The following is a 20,981-nucleotide window of genomic DNA, read 5'->3' as shown; positions in this document are numbered from 1 at the left end:
TAGTCATTTTACAGTATGTGCTACCATTTGGAATTATAGTGTGGGTGTACAATGCACTACTGAAATACCTGGGTTGTATATAACAATATTCCACTCTGAATTTCATGAATTTCATTTTTTACACTGTAAGCTGATGAATTTCAAGCAGAGATACAGGTGAAACTGTATCAGTTGACAAGTTACGTAGAAAAGGTGATCTTGTACAATGGTGCATGGGGCAGAAATGGTATACAACACCGTGCTATGTTTTTATAGTAGCCAACTGCTTTATAATACCCTTATTTCTGATGATTTGTCCTACGTATGTACTGTATAATTATAATGAAACTGTAAGACTGACATATTTCTACAAATTATTAAAAAAAGAGTGCATGTCAAGCTTTAGTCAAATACTGTATGGAAAATTATATTTTCAATCTACTATTCTGTCTAACTAGTACTTAAAAATAACAGTTTGAAATGTCTATCTTGTATTTTTTATATTTTTTGGTTTAAATGGTAGTTAAAAGGACTAATGGTGAGCCTATCATTAGATGATGTATTGGTGACTAAACCATTTTTGTTCATGGTATTTCACAAAAACAAAATATTTTGTGTGAATGACTCAGGGCTGTAATACAGGATGTGTGAAACCCCAACGAAAGCACAATCAAAGGTTCTGAACATAAGATAGGGGGCATTACAAGTATTATCAGTTTAGAGCTTTGTACTTAGAGTTTTGAAAATATACCACTTACATCCGAAAAATCTGCCCAAGTGATTGAAAAAAACGGTAAACATATACACACATTTACACCAACTCATGGGACATTGTTGGAGACAGATTGCGTTTTTTTAAGGTAGGGAGACCGAAGCACGTGGTCTGGAAGCATGTGACATGAGAAGTTCACAGAGGCCATTATTTTCTCCCTTTCATGCAGTGATGCAGTGAGCAGTAATTAAATATGCCACTTATGGTTCACTGATTAATTTCCCTTCACAATTTGGTGGCTCAGCTGAATACAGCTTTATGGGCAGAAGGGCTATATTGTATCCATTATTGCCTCATTACTGGTTGTAAGGGCTTGGTGTGGGGGAGGGACATAGTGAGGGTAAAGCACCCCATGAAGACATTATGGTTGTCTCTCCAAACATAACTATACTCTCCATTGTCAGTTCTGTCCCCATTTTCTGATGTAATGTGCTTTACTTTCTTGAAGTAGGGAGCAGCTTGCTAATATAATCTAAATGACCAGCAACTTAATGACGACCAGCAACTTAATGACGACCACACAGTAAAAACAGAAGTGTTAATTTAACTCCTATCGAGTTGAATTTAACTCTGTTTCAGATAACATTTGGTCCCACTCAAAATCAGTGTAAAATGTACTCTTTGGTCAGTGTAAAACTTTTAGAGTTAATTCTACTCCATATTGTGTAAAAAATAACAATGAAATGTGTCAAAATATTTAACACTGTAGTTTAATCACACTGTTGAGAGTAATATGATTACACTGTATAGAGTTAAGTCAACTACAATTTTACTTTAAAAAATGACACTTTAAAGTGTAATGATATTTACTTTTCATTTCTCTACAGTGTTTTTTATTTTTTTATTTAAATCATATGATGTAGTGTTACTGAATTATAGAAATATCAATACTATCAAATAAAACAAAGCACAATAATACAAGATGAGAGCACCCACATTTATTGAAAAAAAAAAGTATAATTTCAATGTCCGTGAATTTACATTGTACACCCATTGCCTTGTCTATGACAGAAGTATAACATCATAAAAATGTTCACCAGAGAAAGCAATATGGCACAACAAGGAGAGCTGTGTCATTTCCTCCATATGACCTTTGTATGTCAAAAGGTCTAGGGTAGTGCAGGTTGTCGACATGAAAAAAAACTAAATCATGCTTTGATCTGATCACCTCATATGCATGGAAATGTTCTTGAAAAGTTACTGTAACTAAAGGCACTGTGAGTAGTAACAGTTTTTCACACATTATCAGAACTGACTCAATCTGATAAAACAAGGGCACTTCAGAGTCAACTTCGCCACAGATAACCAAGTGTGGGCGATAAACATACCCATTATGTTTAGCCCAATTAACGTTCATAACCTGAATGCTACTGGGCACTTGCATTGCCAAAGCAATTTCAGAACCTCCTTTTACCATATTTAAAGCCACCATTTTTCCTGGACCAATATCTAACCGACTAAAAGTTGTTGATCTTCGCCAACTATATGCCATATGATTCTGATGCTTTTTTGCCAGCGTTTTGGTAATATTTTTAAACGATTTAAGCTGTTTTTTGAAAAAATTATGTTTGCCTTCATACCTCATACACCAACTATGAAGTACAGGCCCTATTTTCTGGATGCAGCGGGGATAGTGGATAAGAAAATGGTGCTTTGGTAAAAGTTTTTTCTGAGGATACAACTTCTTAAACAGTGTATGGTGATCAACAATCAAATGTTTTAAATATACACATAGACCTTGAGATAACATGGGCGAGAATATAATGTTAATTATTTGCAATAATAAAAGAAGCAGGCCCCAGTGTTGGTCAGTAGAAGTTACCAAATCTCCAAAGATAAGAGGAACATTCCTAAGTAAGCACCAGGACTGAATTGCATTCAGTCCCAGATCATTAGATCCTTCACTTAAATTAACAGTCACAGGCCTGTTATTTCTCTCTGTGAAACCATAATCAAAACTTTGTATTCTTGAATGTATTTCTCCTGATGTAACATGTTTTTCATTCAAATACAGAAATAATAACTTCAATTCGTACTGGCCAACCCCTTCTAACACATCATGCATCACATCAACTGAGAAGTTCTCAGTTGTGTGAAAATAACTCAATGAATTTAATATGCATGACCTTTTCACACCAAAAACATACGGAAGGGATGGATTACAAGCCATTTCTTGACAGTGAGCAGTATGCATATCTTTGGTGCGTAAAACTATTTTGGAAGAATCTTCAGAGAATTCTGTTTGAAAGTCCTCCTTTTCTGCTAAACAGAACCTGCAACAGTACCTTGCACTGAAAGACTCCACCAGACCAAACAAACTATGCAAACCCAAATTATCACCTGTTACCTGTACTACAGTGCCACGTACATAACCACTGTATAATGGAATCTCAATACCATCGCTCTCTAACACTTTAATGTCTCGAACAATGGGAGCAAAAATTTCACTAAAACCATATCGTTTAACATCTTGAGTATGAAATAAGGCGCACAGGTGTATGTTAGCCAAAAAAGAATTCCATTTTGGAGAGAAGTTTCTTAAAGTAAAATATACTCCACCCAATTTATGAATACCTCACTTGGAACCCAATGGGTTGGCGACCTCAAAATCATCATAGAACATCTGGACCTGTATTGTCTGCTTCTCAGTTGAGAACAGGGGGTGACTTTTAAAAAAAGATCCATCACAAATATCTCTCAGTCTAGAGTTGCTGGTAGCTGAGCTTTGCAACATTTCTGCAAAATACTGACTTTTAAATATTGACTGCAGTGTAGATAAAATTGGAATATACATGAATTTATCTTGAACTACTACCTGATCATATGTTCCAGTCTTTTTATTTCGTCTTGTGTCAAATCTTGAACCAATCACACATTCAACTGGTTCTACTATTTCCCACTTGGCAGTCATAAATTTTGATCGCTTGTATTCCGAATTTAGAACTGTGAAAGGATTCTCTAACCCCTCAAAACACGCCTCAACTTTCTTGCACATTTCTGTTTCTCTTTCATTACTAAATACATGCTTTATCACTGTTTCTTTAGCATGCTGATGAATATCTTGAACAATCTCTTCCATGGAAATCACTACAGTATTTACTGTACTTTGACCAACACCTGCTGCCTTTAGATCAGAAATAACAGCTGCACAACTATTTACAATGTATGGTGAAGATAAATCTGACTCAGCCTCTAAACATTCAGTCGACACTTCAACATGAGAAATATTACTGGTGTTGACGGTACTTTGAGGGTCTGAAAGATCATCTTCTATAGAATCTACTAAACTTTCTCCGTGGCACTTGTTAAGATGTTTTCTAAAACCAGAAAAGCTACCAAAAGAACGTGAGCATCCTTCTTGACCACATTTCAGAAAAAGAGTCCTGCCTGTACATAGCCCATGAATTATCTTAAGGTGCTTAACAAGGTTGTTTGGACTTCCATGGTCACTTTTGCAAAGAAAACACTTCATAGTTTTATCTCAACTAACGCACCATTCTTGCTCGCAACTCAGCAACTCTAGGAGTCTCCTTTGTTTCCCCCATGTCGATGTTATAGATGGTTGTTTGCACAAAAGTGAAAAAGCTGCTCAAGGAAGAACTGTATGACGTACCAAATACGTAATGGGCTTTAAAGACTTCGTCAAAAGCTCCTACTGAACCTGTTGCCTTGCATGGAAGAGCATGCTTGTCAACCACAATGAAGTAGGAGTGAATGCTGCTCTGTGTGGATCCCTGGGCGAGAAGGTAGGGCTGACTGCTTTGGGTGATGTTGTCAAGATGCTGCTGCACACTGGTTCCAACCTACAAAAAAAACACATTCAACAGAATTGTTTTGGTGACTAACCTCTGACAATAGATAAGATCACCTCAAACTGTGCACAAGATTGAGATGATGGAATATATATTTTAAACAACTGTTAAGCATACCTTTTGAAATCTGATGAGCTGATCTACAGCTTGATATGCAGACATCTTTCCCGGCCTCTTTCTACCTTGTGCAGATGGTGGTAGCAAATGTAGCAGCAGCAAGATGGCAGACATGTCACTGTCCCAGCCTACAAATAAGTAAATAAAAACCTGGTTAACATTGTGCCGTAGCATAACATTCTTATTCACAACTTGCACCATTATGGACATATAATGCACACCTACATTATCCACATAAAAAGTAAAACAGTTCATTCATACCATTCTCAACTTCAGCAGCTGACTCAGCATTGCGCATCAAATCCAAGAGTTCTGTGGTGGATACAAGTCCATGGCTTTCCTTTATTACTTTTGCTTTGAAAGTGGTTGGCCACTTCTCCAAGAATTTGTTGGCTGTGGCCTCACCAAACAGAAGTCTGAAATCTTGTTCTATCTGCAATGTAACACACAAAGACAGAAATAATGAGTGTTACCTTATTCTTCATTGGATATTTTTGGTGATGCAGTGAATTAAGTTGTCATACCAGTCCTGGTGTGTCCAGAAATCTTGGGAAGACCGAGAAGACATCTGATGATTTGGCTTCATCGTTGACCATTGCTTGCCGATATATGAAGGTCATTTTCATCTTCTCACGGACAGTGTTTTCATCAGCAGAGTGTCTCAAAACAGCAATAGCTGCTTCCACATCCTCATCAGATGGCTCTCTGTCATAGGTGAAGGGCTGACGATCACGGCCTGGCCCACCAACTTAAGACAAAATACAGTGTTAAGAAATCCTTTCTGTACAATTCACAGGTCACCATTATAATTACATGTCACTGATCAGAAAACATACCTTTAGGAGATTTGCTGACTGAGGCACCTCTTTCCTCTGCTGTTTTTCTTTGTATGGTCTTCAATCGCCATGCAAGGTATCCGGAACCACTCTCCGGATCGTAGTAATGATCCTATATTATTATAAATAAATTATAAAGGAGTACTATTCCCATTTCATAGAGTGAATATGTGCATAATGTTGCAATAACCCATTTACTTACATATCCATGTTGTGAGTATGGGTCTTCTAGATAGGGAAACAAAGCTACTATCCCCTGTGCATACATCACTCTGACACTTTTGGGGGGGGATGTCCTAGCATATGAATTCAAAGTTAACATCACACTGAATTGATATTGCACAACACATTTTACATAATTAATAACCGGAAAATAATAACAATGTTTCTTTACAGCCCATCTATATGCTTAATGCTTACCCATGTGTTTCTGTCATCTCAGCAGCAAGTATGTTGATCATCTGTCTTCTGGTGGCATCTGTCAGAGATTTGGTTTTTCCATACTCTTGCATAATGCGTTCACCACCAGGCTTTGATGTTAGGATTTTTTCAATCAGCTATAGGTGGAAAGAAATGTGCTTTCCGTAATTGTAAAACAATATGTAATGCTGTCACATGATGAAACAACATTCAGATTGGACTTAACAGCAATGTTCACCACTTACTGCTTTTGCCTCATAGTTTATGTGGCATGGCCTTTTAGGCTGGCTTCCTTCGCCAGCCGCTACTTCTTCAACATCGTCACACACAGTGAAATTCAGAATGATGGTGTCATCAGATGTACCCGAGCATGATGATGAATGAGAGGTATCTGTTCATTATGAAATTTGTGCAAAACATATTACAATAAACTGTTATTTTTAAGACAATAAAGGTTCTCATTCTGGCCTTTAAACTAAACAACTAATTGAATGAATGAATACCAAGTCCATTGCCCAGCATGATTCTGAAAGTTCCAGGTGACTCCTTTACTAATTCTTCAAAAACATCTGAGTCAACTTCTGTGTCAGACTGGTCATACACCTTAATGTCTGGCTTTCTGCTTTCTGGTATGTTGAATTTTAGACACACTGTTAAAAAAAGAAGAAAAAAAAGAAAAACATGCATTCCCTTCTCACAAGAATCCAAGTTCATACTTAAGGTTGCCTCATGTGTTCACAAAATGATGAAAGACAAGGATCTGCACCTGATTTTATGTTACTGAAAATATAAAGCACAGCAGAAATGACTATAGACCTAAATAGATATCATAAGATAATAGCTTAATGCTGTATTATTTTGTCATTAGGGTGATATGTATTGCTTTAACCTATTATACCTACCTTCTTTCAAGAAAGCATTGAATGTCAGCTCAGACAGCTTGACGTATTTCTGCTCTTCCCCGAGCTGAACACGCAACAGCATTTTGCCTCTGTTAACAAAGAAAATATATATTCAAAATCATCATTTAGTGCTGGTTCAACTAAGCGTTAGCTAACTATCCATTTATCTCAGTAGTACTAGCTACGCAATGCACTATGCATTACTTAGACGTTACACTGCAATTACAAAGGCTGAAGTAGACAAAGTTGTGCTGGTTGAATATAACGTTAAGCTGCCATTTTCTGCAGCAAATGGGTGTAGGCTAGTTCAAGTTTAGAGGCACATTGTCCCATTAGCTACCAAATAACTAGCTATGTGTCAAAGTTAGCTAGCTCATTAGCCATTTTAGTTCGAACAGTAGCTAACCATTAAAATGGTTAAGCAATGTTAAACAAACCCGTCATGCAAATCAGTGATCTAAGTTATCGTTTTATAACACCAACATTAGCTGGCTAACTATCAGAAGCATGCTAACATTACCGTTATATATAGCTTTATAAAAAACAGTTAACGTTAGTGTAAGGAAGCCTGGGAAGCTATACAATAACGTTAGCTAACAATACTATCTGTATAAATGTTTTGTTGTTAGCGAACGTTATTTTACGTATTTACCATTCTGACAAACTTCATTCGTGAAAATATTGCAACACAAAGAAAGACAGTTACCGATACTGATTGCAAGCTAGCTAACCGCATGACAAGCACAATCTGCGCTCATGCCAAACGGTGGTGTCCTTCAAACGAACTGATTAGCTAAGTTAACGTTACCTATTTTTAGCCATATGAAACAGCAAGCCATTCACAAAAATATCAAACATATTCCATGGGTATATCATATAACAGTTATTACTGTCAACCATCTGAACTTACAAGCTAATTTAGCTGGCTGATGACGAGCTCACTGCAAGGGGGACCGCCGCATGGAACTCGTAACTTAAAATATGACCTTGACATCAGCACAACTCTAAAATTATGTAAAGTTAAAAAATACCGGTTTGGTGTTGAAAAAACGGGGATGTAACTTACCTAGCAATATCTGTGGCCTAGCTACTCCTTCGCAATCTTCCTCCACCAACGTACGTGCCAAACTTCAGCAAAGCAGAGTGGCGGGTATTCATCACTGCTGTAGAGTTGAAATTGTCACTGCGTATCTGCAGATTTTTACACTCACTTTTAACTCCACTGATAGAGCAACTTTACTCTCAAAAATGTTGAAAATACTCTATCTGGGTTAAAATAACTTTACTCTGAAATATTAACACCCCATTTTTTACTGTGCAGCAACTTAATGACGACCAGCAACTTAATTTACAAAGAGTTTCTACTGTAGCTTCTCTATTGTGCTTTTGTTGACTGTAAAGGTTAGACTTCCACAATGTCTCGCACGCAGTCACTGTAATCATTGCTCTCTCTGGACAGTGTCCTGCAGAAGAGCCACTTTGCTCTGGCCTCAGGCCTCAGCGGCTAGTGGATCTCTCCACAGAGCAATGCCTCTCTTGTGTCACTGACATGGAGAGATGCAGGTTCACTTGCCCTGCGTAGGGGCTTATCTAGGGCTAAGCTATGGGGGCGGACAAATAGCAAAGCCAGCCTCACTCCAGCCAGCCGGTCTAAGGGCACAGAGAGCCATCTGTCCATTCTCTGTGCAATAACTGACAACAAAGGGGTCAAACATTTAACTAGGACTGTAAAACTAGAGGACTATTCATTCTGGAGTGACAAAGAGAGGAAGAGGAACAAATATTCATACTAAAATAGCAGGTTAGTGTTTTATACTAATAGTTCTTGTTACATTACAGGCGCCTCAACTAATGGGGCTGACAGAGGATTAGGCTTTACAGCGACTCATGTTTCCCTTGGTAATAATATTGCAAATAAGAAAATTACAGAAGTCTTATTCAACCGTAGACTTTAATCCCGTTCTTTTAACAATTTACAAGTAAATTACCCTCAATAGCCGGTTGCCCTGAGTTGACACAGACTTAGCTACCCATGTCATTGAATTTCTATACCCTTATTGTTATATGCAATACAATTACATTTTCTCTACAGTACTGCATTTAATTGATGGAACTAAAGCAAGGCTTTTGGTCAAATATTGTGGTTTTGAGGATACATATATTTGCCAATGTTCTATGCCCTTGTATTCCAGGAATAACCTTTATCCACACATTTTGATTGGCCTAATCTCATTTTATGATGTGAGAGGAAGGTTTTAAAATGCTCAGATGTAATACAACAGTATTTAGTCCCTATAACACACAATTATGGGGTGGAGAGTGTTGAAGCACACAACATAGTCTCTGAGAAAAGTCACTTGTCTCATGATAAACTTTCAATTTCAATATGAATACCTTCCAGAAATTAATATTTAATGAATATCCATTTCTTCAACAAGATCAAAATCCTGATATTGTTCTAAAGATCAGCTAGTCAAGAGTACATGTGTTCCCTGAAGTCTAATTCCAGTTTGCTTACAAAGATTAGATTTGTATCAACAACTTTTGTCACTAGATGTTTAATTGTTAAATCATGTTTATGGCTGCTCCTGAGTATTAGCGTTTTGTTCTGTAATCTTGAGTGGGTGCTGACATACTAGAGGTGACTGAAATGGGTCAAAGGGGTCTTAAGCATTAACCAAACAAATCCTGGCCTATAGGATTAGCCTGGGATGTTGCTGTCTGTCGCATGCATTTAGTGTAGCTCAATTGGTAGAGCACGGCGCTTGTAACGCCAGGGTAGTGGGTTCGATCCCCGGGACCACCCATACGTAAAAATGTATGCACGCATGACTGTAAGTCGCTTTGGATAAAAGTGTCTGCTAAATGGCATATTATATTATTATATTATAATGACACAGAGAAGATAATCACTCTTGTTAGGCTATATATACCCTGCTGCTCAACAACTCGTTGAATTCCTAATATTATTGTCTGCAGCAATATTCTATAATTTTTTATATGGCGTGAAGATGTGTGAAGACATTTGCATTGCTTGCTGGGAATTGACCCAGGCTTGACTTAGCAATGAATGTTGAAGCAATTATAATTAAAGAATCATATGCTGTTTGAATGTAATGATATGTTAATGTCAAACTCAAACATTTTACCCATCACCCTTGTGTGTAATCCTTGTTGCTTCCATGTCTTTCTTAGGTGTGGCATGGCGGTCATCTATTGGTGTAGGTAAGTATCTGAGTTGGGTCAAAGGTTGGGGCGGACTTGGACCAGAAATCGTCCCTGGCATTTCTAACACACCCCTCGAGGCCCCCACACTGGCCCATTTCTTTCCTTGAGGCCCCCATTATTAGCCATATAATGATCATTTTGTGCGAAAAACCCAAGTTAGACAGGTCCACTGGGCTAGAAATGGACAGCCCATCTGGCATTTTCCCGAAATGCCAGATGGCCAGTCCGTCCCTGGTCAAAGGTCATGCATGACACACTTGGTAAGATACAAAAAGGACAAATACAGTTATGTTTAAAGCATTGGTGTACTGATGTAGGATCTTAATTTGAGCCAGTTTGTTGTGTGAATTATAATTAATGGATAATTTTTTTTTAGGGGTTTTTCATTAGGGTAAATCAAGTCTGACATTTTAAAATGGAAATTACAAACTTTAGAAGCCTTTATGAACCTCAAATACACTACAAGTTAATATTCTCAGCAACAAAAGAGTGATAAAAAATTATCCTACATCTGTAGCTTTGGGCAAGTTTTGATAGAATTTAGGATTGTGGAAAGAAGGATTCTGTCCATTCACATTCACCAACAGACTAAAGTAGTATTTTCATATTTGAGTGTCCAACTCCTGTCCGACTTATATTCAGAGACATTCCTATGTGGTTCTGGGTACAGGATGAAGGGTACATGGGAACAGTGGGACATTGTGCTCCCACAGTGTGATATTACTAGGGTATTATTAGAGACGGTCACACAGACATCACTTGATCTCCAGCCCTGTAGGACACAGACAGCTCCTTTTGCATTTTTATCTAATCAAAGAACAGTCTCACAAGTTCTGTTTAGCCGGAACTAATGAGGGAGTCCCGTGTGAGCATCACACCAGAGGCAAACGCTAATTTTACCCAGTCACAGCTATCAACCAGTAAAACAGGATCATAGGGATAACCCTTGCATCATAGGGCTAATGATAAAGACATATGTAACCATGTATGCTTACCAGTACATGGACACAATTAACTCTGGAGGCTTGGATTTCACTTTTAAGTTATTATGTGGTAAAAACCTGAGGTCAAAATCAAAGAAAATAGCATTCACTGTAGGGACAACTCTCTAATCGTAAAATGACAAATTAATTGTCTGATTAATTCTGGGAAAGCCTCCAAATATAGTTATATTGATTGCCTGTTACATTGGATACATTTCAAGGGTCGTGCAGGGCTTTCGAATTCTAATTTCATTTTATGACTGACTGAACAAAAATCAATTGACTATGCCAGTTTCATGTGAATTGGTCCCTGTTTGTGTCTACAGAGTGTTGTAGGAAGCTGAGTGTCTAGACCGTTGATAAGTGTGAATATGTCTGACAAGGAAGGTGGGGCCTCAGAGGGGGGGCTGAATGTTACCCTCACTTTACGGCTTCTGATGCATGGGAAGGTAAACACGTCTCATCATTGCAACATATCCCTATTCTTTTATAATATTCCCATTGTCAGATCAGATTGAAAATGTTATAATTTTATTGATTTATATATTTGTTTGGTGTCTCATTGTTAACAGGAAGTGGGCAGCATAATTGGAAAGAAAGGGGAAACCGTAAAAAAGATGAGAGAGGAGGTACACATATATTTTCTGACATAACAAATGCAATAAAATGCTAATTTCAATAGAAAAATTGTATTTTTACATGACACCTAAAATTACATCTGTGTTTCTAGAGTGGAGCTCGCATCAACATTTCGGAGGGATCTTCTCCAGAGAGGATTGTTACCATCACAGGACCAACAGAGGGCATCTTCAGAGCTTTCTCTATGATCGCTGAGAAGTTTGAGGAGGTAACAAAAGACTCTGGTACCATGTACTCTGGTGTATCTTTATGTTAATATCTTACAAGTAAAAATGTACTAATTTCCTCACTTTGGGCAACATTTCACTCAAAACTTCCATTGACTTCAATGAATGATACAATACAAAAGATTTTGTCAGGACCCCCTATATTTTGATAACATGAAAACTGTTGTCTAAACCACTATTTCAGGACATTACAGCTGCAATGACAAACAGCACTGTAACAAGCCATCCTCCAGTGACACTCCGCCTTGTGTTCCCAGGGAGTCAGTGTGGCTCCTTGATAGGCAAAGGAGGCTCCAAGATCAAGGAGATCAGAGAGGTAGAAGAAGCTAGGCCTGAAGCATCTCTCATTTACTTCCTGTATCTTTTGACAACAATTTTGTCCAGCGGGAGCTCATTTGATTTAGCCTGGTCCCAGATCTGTTTGTGCTGTATAGCCAATTAATGACCGTAGGAGTTGTTTACACAGCATACAGTAAGGGAAAAAAGTATTTGATCCCCTGCTGATTTTGTACATTTGCCCACTGACAAAGACATGATCAGTCTATAATTTGAATGTAGGTTTATTTGAACAGAGACAGAATAACAACAAAGAAATCCAGAAAAACGCATGTCAAAAATGTTATGAATTGATTTGCATTTTAATGAGGGAAATAAGTATTTGACCCCTCTGCAAAACATGACGTAGTACTTGGTGGCAAAACCCTTGTTGGCAATCACAGAGGTCAGACGTTTCTTGTAGTTGGCCACCAGGTTTGCACACATCTCTGGAGGGATTTTGTCCCACTCCTCTTTGCAGATTTTCTTCAAGTCATTAAGGTTTCGAGGCTGATGTTTGGCAACTCGAATCTTCAGCTCCCTCCACAGATTTTCTATGGGATTAAGGTCTGGAGACTGGCTAGGCCACTCCAGGACATTAATGTGCTTCTTCTTGAGCCACTCCTTTGTTGCCTTGGCCGTGTGTTTTGGGTCATTGGCATGCTAGAATACCCATCCACGACCCATTTTCAATGCCCTGGCTGAGGGAAGGAGGTTCTCACCCAAGATTTGACGGTACATGGCCTCGTCCATCGTCCCTTTGATGCGGTGAAGTTGTCCTGTCCCCTTAGCAGAAAAACACCCCCAAAGCATAATGTTTCCACCTCCATGTTTGACGGTGGGGATGGTGTTCTTGGGGTCATAGGCAGCATTCCTCCTCCTCCAAACACGGTGAGTTGAGTTGATGCCAAAGAGCTCAATGTTGGTCTCATCTGACCACAACACTTTCACCCAGTTCTCCTCTGAATCATTCAGATGTTCATTGGCAAACTTCAGACAGGCCTGTAATGTGCTTTCTTGAGCAGGGGGACCTTGCGGGCGTTGCAGGATTTCAGTCCTTCACGGTGTAGTGTGTTACCAATTGTTTTCTTGGTGACTATGGTCCCAGCTGCCTTGAGATCATTGACAAGATCCTCCCGTGTAGTTCTGGGCTGATTCCTCACCGTTCTCATGATCATTACAACTCCACGAGGTGAGATCTTGCATGAAGCCCCAGGCCGAGGGAGATTGACAGTTATTTTGTGTTTCTTCCATTTGCGAATAATCGCACCAACTGTTGTCACCTTCTCACCAAGCTGCTTGGCGATGGTCTTGTAGCCCATTCCAGCCTTGTGTAGGTCTACAATCTTGTCCCTGACATCCTTGGAGAGCTCTTTGGTCTTGGCCATGGTGGAGAGTTTGGAATCTGATTGATTGATTGCTTCTGTGGACAGGTGTCTTTTATACAGGTAACAAACTGAGATTAGGAGCACTCCCTTTAAGAGTGTGCTCCTAATCTCAACTCGTTACCTGTATAAAAGACACCTGGGAGCCAGAAATCTTTCTGATTGAGAGGGGGTCAAATACTTATTTCCCTCATTAAAATGCAAATCAATTTATAACATTTTTGACATGCGTTTTTCTGGATTTTTTTGTTGTTATTCTGTCTCTCACTGTTCAAATAAACCTACCATTCAAATTATAGACTGATCATTTCTTTGTCAGTGGGCAAACGTACAAAATCAGCAGGGGATCAAATACTTTTTTCCCTCACTGTAGATCTGGGATCAGGCTACATTTGATGATCCCATCCTAACCTTTCAATCACCCAATGAAACGGCCTCAGGTAAATTAATTACAGTGAAGCACCAGCACCACACAACACTATTCAGGGAGACTGATAAGCCTGGAGTACCAAACATTCTTATTCATCAAAGGAATGGGGTGCTGAATCCTCATAGTAAACATAGTAAATGAACTATGAAGGAGGATTGCACTCTCCAAATAATTGGATGTCAAATATTTATGTTGACATAATCTCGGAACACAGAAACCAAATCTTGTGTGCACTGGCTAGCAGTGTCACGAGAGACTAATTTGTACAACATGAATGTTGTGCATGTAAAAAGAATAATCAGACATTGTACAATTATATATGAATAATATATGATCAAAAGGAATCTTTTGACATATAATGGCCTATCTTTATAATTGACTCCCATTGTATGTAATGTTCAGACCACAGGTGCTCAGGTGCAGGTGGCAGGGGACATGCTGCCAGAATCCACTGAGAGAGCTGTCACTATCTCAGGCACTCCTCAGGCCATCACACAGTGTGTCAGACACATCTGCTCTGTCATGCTGGAGGTAAGCAACCAATACAATTAACATACAGTATTATTATAGCATCCAATTATCAGTTTGTTCAAATTGATATCCAGACCTGAAATGGCTCAAGGCTTGATAATGATGGTATCAAACCACGCCATAATAATGAAGGCTACAGCCATATCAGGGACAAGTCATCCAAGAAACAATAGAATCTAACTAGTTGTAGTTGATAGTGATGTGTTTGTCCGATCAGTCATTGCTGTCTGTTGTTTGGTCTTCAGTCACCACCCAAAGGAGCAACTATCCCATATCGCCCCAGGACCATGCCAGGAGCCGGCCATCCAGTATTTCAACAACAACAACAACAGCAACAACATGCTTCACAAGTGAGTCATTTTTTTTTGTATGTACAAAAGTTACACTTGAATACAATACAGTAAGATAAAAAAAATATACACATCAGCCCTTTGGTACTGATGATTGGCAAGTGATGGCAGGTGATCAAATATCCTTCTAAGGGTGATGATATTATGTTCAGGACATTTACGATAACCTTGTTCAAAAAGCCTGCATGTTCAGGGCATTCTGCATTGTTTTGAGGTTAGGTCACTTCCATTGGAAATGTTAATGTGTGTGTACATTCCAATTCATTCCTTGAAAATGATATACAAGAACCTGTTATATGACGATGGAAGGCTGGAAGGACAGCTACTAGCCACATAATGTTGTTATTGTATATTCATTAACATACCTGCTTGTAATTAAAGATGTAATTAAAATGCAAACTAGGCACTCATTCCGCTCATTCTAGGAATTTCATGGAAATTAATTGCATTTCCTGTTATTCCAATTAAAATGCAGATTCTGCATCTTCCTGGCCTTTTTTGATTCAGAGTTACCAAGTTAGGAAATGTAATTGGAGTTAAGGCTACAAAAACATTCTGAAGTGACACACAATGCTCATTTAGCCAAAAAACAACCAGGGCATCTTTTCACCACCAGAGGGAAGCATCCGCATCCGCATATAATGAAATCTCTCCACTATTTGTAGATTGTGAGTGGCCAGATGAGAAATTGCTGCCACAGCCAGTTGACTTAAACGTCTATAGTCTCTGGTCAGAGCTGTCATATAACTACACAGCAGTTAGTAAGCACATCGCCCCTTTAGAAATTACGTCAGTGTACCGATGTGCATCAACGCTAGACAAATATAACACTTAAGCATCTCACTTTGTCATGTGGCATTATGCATTATGGCTCCCATTTTACATATAGCAAAATCCATTATGACCTTTCACAAATGTGTGTGTCCGATTGGACATCCTGGGCACAAGTTTAAAAAAAATGAAATGAGTAACCTTTAGATTAAATTAGGTGGATCGAAACATAGACGTAGTAGTAGTTACAGATTTTGGGGATGTGACCAAAGCAGCATGGAAACAACATCAAATCCTGATGTGTTGCAACCATTTAGAAAATAATCAAAAAGGGACAAGAGGACAAATGGTCAAACAGTTATAATACCCCACTCATGTATACCATTTTTGCAGGCCTTCACAATTCAAGGACAGTATGCTTTTCCACATCAAGATGTAAGTGTATTTGTCTGATCCAATAACACCCACCCTAATGACCTACTCCTACCCACCACCACCACCTTCCAAGCCACCACTATGCCCTCAGTGCACACACTAGCAAGGATGAAACACTAACACTATATTGTACTGTAGTGTTTATTAACACTAACATAGCAGCTTGCTTTTTTCAAAAGAGTGTGAGCAAAGACGGGGACCATAAAACAATGCTAACGGTGACTTGGCCCCTCTTGCTCATAGAAATACCACATGTAATATTGACGAATCTCATCACTTCCATGACAAGCCAGCATAATTCTGATGTCAAACGTCAAATTCTTCACCAAACTAACACACATTTTGAACTCTGTGTTTGAACTTAAGATTGGCTCTGTATTGTAGCTATAGCTGTCAGCTCCGCTGAAATAATCCAGTTTGATTGGTTAGTTCTAACTTCCTTCCTACCCTGCAGTTGACCAAGCTTCACCAGTTGGCTATGCAGCATATCCCCCTCCCTTCCCTTGGGCAAAGCAACCCTACCTTCCCTGGTACGTACCCAAGGCTCCCTGGGGAAGTCCATCTATCCCTCTCTCTCTGTGCTCCTCTCTCTTCTTCTGTGCTCATCACACCAATCAAAAACCCTCTTCTGCTTCTGGAAGGAACACATCTTCTCTTACACGGTTATGTTTTACTGTATGTCTGTAAAGATAGAGACATTTTTATGAGGTGGTAGCCTACATCTTACAGAACCCTCATCTCACAGACCCCTCTCCGTGACCTTGGCAATGATTATCCTCTGTCTCTAACATCCCCCATACCATCCCTGCCCTATACCACCCCATGTATTCTATCCTACAACAAAGAAGCAGCAAATTGAAATAACACAATATTCAAACAGTGAGAATTATTGAATTATTACAATTGTTTGATAAAAAGACAGAGTATTGCTGAAAATGTATGCATTTCAAAGGATACATTCACAAATTGAAATGCTAAGGTCTATTCATAATCTATCATAATGTATAATTATATGTGTTTTACATCAAAGCTGTTATGTCACTTTGTGCTTTTATGGCATCATGTTAGATGAACATGCAATGTGACTTGAATTCTTTACAGTGACCAAATAACTGATGAATGTAATGTCTCAGGCATCATACATACAGTAACATGCAATGCCATGACTTTCAGTGCATATGGAAACAGTACTGTAGTTACCATGCTATGTCCTACTCTGCAGGAATGGATGCCTCTGTCCCCACAAGTTCTCAGGAGCTGGCAATACCCAATGATGTAAGTCTTGCTCAGTCTCATCAGCATCATACAATATACAGATCACAGTCATTTAGGTACCGCTTTCGCTGCTCTAAAATGAGAATGACAGCTGAAGTTGTTGTTTTTTGTGATATGTAAGCCAACTGAATGCTGTATCTTTACATGATGTTCTATTCTAATCTTTAGGTAGACAGATTTCCAATTGTCAGATGTCCAAACTGGAGAGAATGTTTGTCAGATGTCCAAATTGTGGACATAACATTATGGAGGATACAGATGTTTTTAATTGGACTGATAATGCATGAGCAACACGTGACACATCTTTTGACTTAAATGTTCACTTTCCTATCTTTTCCTCCTCAGTTTATTGGCAGCATAATTGGCAGACAAGGCAGCAAGATCAATGAGATTCGCCAGGTGTCAGGAGCTCACATTAAGATAGCCAGTGCCGCGGACGGATCGCCCATGCGCCAAGTCACGATCATAGGCTCTCCGACCAGCATCAGTGTGGCACACTACCTCATCAATGTCAGGTAAGACTGCCTCGCTTGTGAGTTGTGACCCATGAGGCACTACATGACAGACAACTGACAAGATACAATATAAAATAGAGAACAAGATAGTCAAACAACATAAAATAGTCAAACTAACAGTGTTGACAGGAAGGAAGGATGGAATTGTTTTGTTTTAGGGAAAAGCATTACATCTTATGTAAGTGCCTTGGGGTCTACATACAATCCAGTGATCCAAATTCACAAAAGCATGAAAACGTTTTTGTCTTACTGCTTTTAACACATAACATTCCTCATTTGATTTTTCCCCCCTTTCTCTCACTCTCCTCCCATGCTTTACCCATTCTATTCCCGCCTTTCTTTGGATATGCCTCTCCTTAACTCCTTTGCTGAACCCTACCTTCCCATCTTCTCCCAACCCCATCCTCTCCAAAAATGACTACCTTCCCTGTATCTGTTTACAGCTTAGAGATGGCTAAATACACCATGCAGGCTGCTTCCTCTGCGTCATCTGTTGACCTCAACAATATGAGCTTCTCTCAGTCTGCTCCCACTGTCTCCACACCCACCTCTATGGCTGTCATGGCTGCCACCACCCAAGTCCCTGGCGCCATTAACATGCACTCCCCCTCCACCTTACAGTCCATCACCACCCAGCACTATGCTGTCCCTGTTTCCAGTCTGCTTGGCATGAAAACGCTCCCTATGCTGGCTATGCACCCAGCAGCTGCCTCAGGCCTTCCACAAGGTCTCTCCCCTTACACCACTAAGATTCCTACTGCTGGCATGAAAAAACCTGAGCGCCAGAAGTTTGCCCCATATTGACATATGGGATAAGAATTGAATTCCCCTTCCAAAAACAAATTTGGGGTCAGTACTGCATAACACTTATTCCCTGTTGCAAAGCTTGATTAAGATGTATTGACTGTATGCAGAGGCCTCATGCCCATAGGGGGCACAGGGACATGTGCTCCCTCAGATTTGTCCTGTTTAAAAAATGTTTTGTTGTTGTTTCTCTGTAATACTACTAGCCACCTAGCAATTTTATGAAGTTGGCTTTAGCTAGCCCAGATATGTTCCCAATCTCCCAACCTCATAACTAGCTACCAAGAAGCCATTTCAGGCTATAAATCAAGTTAGAGTAGCTAGCTTGTCTAACTGTCTAAGCTGGCATGCCTGCTGGCAAGGTCTTTAGAAAAGACAAGCAGTTGCTAAATGTACTGAATAAAACTCACATTCATTTCAATCTTTTACCCAGATTTGAGCAGAACTGCAGAGAAGCATATAAGAGGTATGCTCAGATATGCAGAAAAATAAACAGATTTTTGACATAGAATTAAGCATAATGATTATGCTCTAGATTGCAGGAAAAAGCTTGCAGCTGTTTGATTAAGGATATCTCTACTGATAATGAAGCATGACATTCAACTACTTTAGGGTAACAGTATTGTTTGCAGCTGTAAGTAAAGCTAAATACCTCCTTGTGTATCTGAACATACATAACAATACACAGGCATTTCTCAGGCTTACAGTTTGTGATGCACAGAAACAGCTGATCCTTCCAGCAGAACAGTTTTCTCAGATATAATGTACTGTACCTTGTTTTGTATCGATGTAAATAGTTGGCCAATGATGTTGTTAGGAAAAGGCCAGTTTCAAACAGGAATTGACACTGTACCAGCTGCTGACCACTGTTTGGTAACACTTTACTTGACACCCAGTGTCATAACATGTTATGACACAGCCATAACCATGTCATAATATGTCATAACAGCTGACATAACTTGTCATAACCTATCATAATGTGGTCATAACACTGTCATGACCCATTTATTTACACCTGTTGTGACATATATTGTGTTATTTTATGGCTGGTTATGACACCTACATAAGAGTGTCAAAACCCACATTTATTCAAATTAGTTTTTTCCCTGCCAAGAAGTTTCCTTTTGTTTGAATGTTTGTTTCTTAAATCCTTTGTTGTTGTAATGAATTCTTTACAGTCATGTTTTTTTTCATAATATAATATATATATATATATATATATATATATATATATATATTGTAGAAAATACAGTTTATGACACTGTCATGAAGCATTATGACCATCATGATCATATAAGCCAGATAGGCCTATCACGTACATTCCCTTATGTCAGTCATCAGTCAAAAAGAGGGTGTCTTGTCCTGCTCCTGTAATCTGCTCCTGCATTCATCCCAGTCATCAGCAACAGAGCATTGGGGTAGGTGCATGTATGACATCAATGTGTGCGCAATTAAAATGATAATTTAACATGGTCCATAATTTTTTGGGGGATATGACATAAGTAAACATACTGTTGACACGTAGGCTATGGTGTAATGGAATGTTTTGCCTTGTGTGGTAGGTTTTGTTGGTTTTTACACTCTTATGTAGGTGTCATAACTAGACATAAAATAACACAATATATGTCACAACAGGTCTAAATATGTGTCATGACAGTGTTATCCCCATATTATAACTGGTTATGACAAGTTATGTCAGCTGTTATGACATATTATGACATGGTTATGACCGTGTCATAACGTGTTATGACGCTGGGTGTCAAGTAAAGTCAAACCAACTTTTTTTGAAAGTAGTTATTACTGTGAAGTTTACTGTAACAATGTTTTTTCCGCTCTGTCATATTTCCTCCTCTCCTCCAATAGGCTCTCGTCAGTGGTAACAGACTTGGGTGCTCTGTAGTATTGTTACACATGCAGTGTTGATGGGATTACCCTAAAGCCATGTTGGATTCCTGTGGCTTTGACTCTACACAATAGTCCTGTAGAGTGGGACTGGCCTAACTAATTCCTATAGTGCTGTTTTTGCCGCTTGGTTTTCTCAGAACTGAAGTCAAAATTAACAAAGCTCTACTGTCCAATTCATATTCCACTCTGCTCTCAGTATCTGTGGTTGATGCAGCACACTATTGTAACAATGTTATGTTTATGTTTGTGTTTTTGATTAGGTTTTACCCTTAATTTTGTTGATGAGCTCTTACGATTTGTTATAATTGTCCCAGACATGAAATGACTTAAATAAATGGAGTTTTTTTTGT

At 38.9% G+C, this 20,981-nt stretch overlaps 1 protein-coding gene and 1 long non-coding RNA gene across 2 annotated transcripts; one reads left to right on the top strand and one right to left on the bottom strand.

Moving 5' to 3' along the window:
• Positions 1-3,936: 3,936 nt before the first annotated feature.
• On the bottom strand, positions 3,937-5,253 carry LOC311110636. The gene is made up of 4 exons (XR_014610711.1): positions 5,205-5,253; positions 4,942-5,113; positions 4,681-4,808; positions 3,937-4,554 (listed from the first exon to the last, which is right to left on the bottom strand). It is a non-coding gene; the product is annotated as an uncharacterized lncRNA (long non-coding RNA).
• Positions 5,254-11,420: 6,167 nt separating this feature from the next.
• Positions 11,421-18,726, top strand: LOC311110664 (poly(rC)-binding protein 3-like; the record flags this gene model as incomplete). Its single annotated transcript, XM_084153202.1, has 11 exons — positions 11,421-11,498; positions 11,622-11,678; positions 11,780-11,896; positions 12,100-12,231; positions 14,448-14,576; positions 14,822-14,926; positions 16,091-16,132; positions 16,587-16,662; positions 17,355-17,407; positions 17,753-17,922; positions 18,366-18,726. The coding sequence occupies 11 exons, from the start codon at positions 11,421-11,423 to the stop codon at positions 18,724-18,726; spliced, it is 1,320 nt and encodes a 439-aa protein (XP_084009328.1).
• Between the last annotated feature and the right edge of the window lie 2,255 nt (positions 18,727-20,981).

Source organism: Coregonus lavaretus (genome assembly GCF_964263955.1).
Source record: "Coregonus lavaretus genome assembly, chromosome: 36".
In the NCBI taxonomy this organism is placed as follows: Eukaryota; Metazoa; Chordata; class Actinopteri; order Salmoniformes; family Salmonidae; genus Coregonus; species Coregonus lavaretus.
Note: the sequence above shows the minus strand (reverse complement) of the source record. Positions and strands in the feature narration are given on the sequence as shown.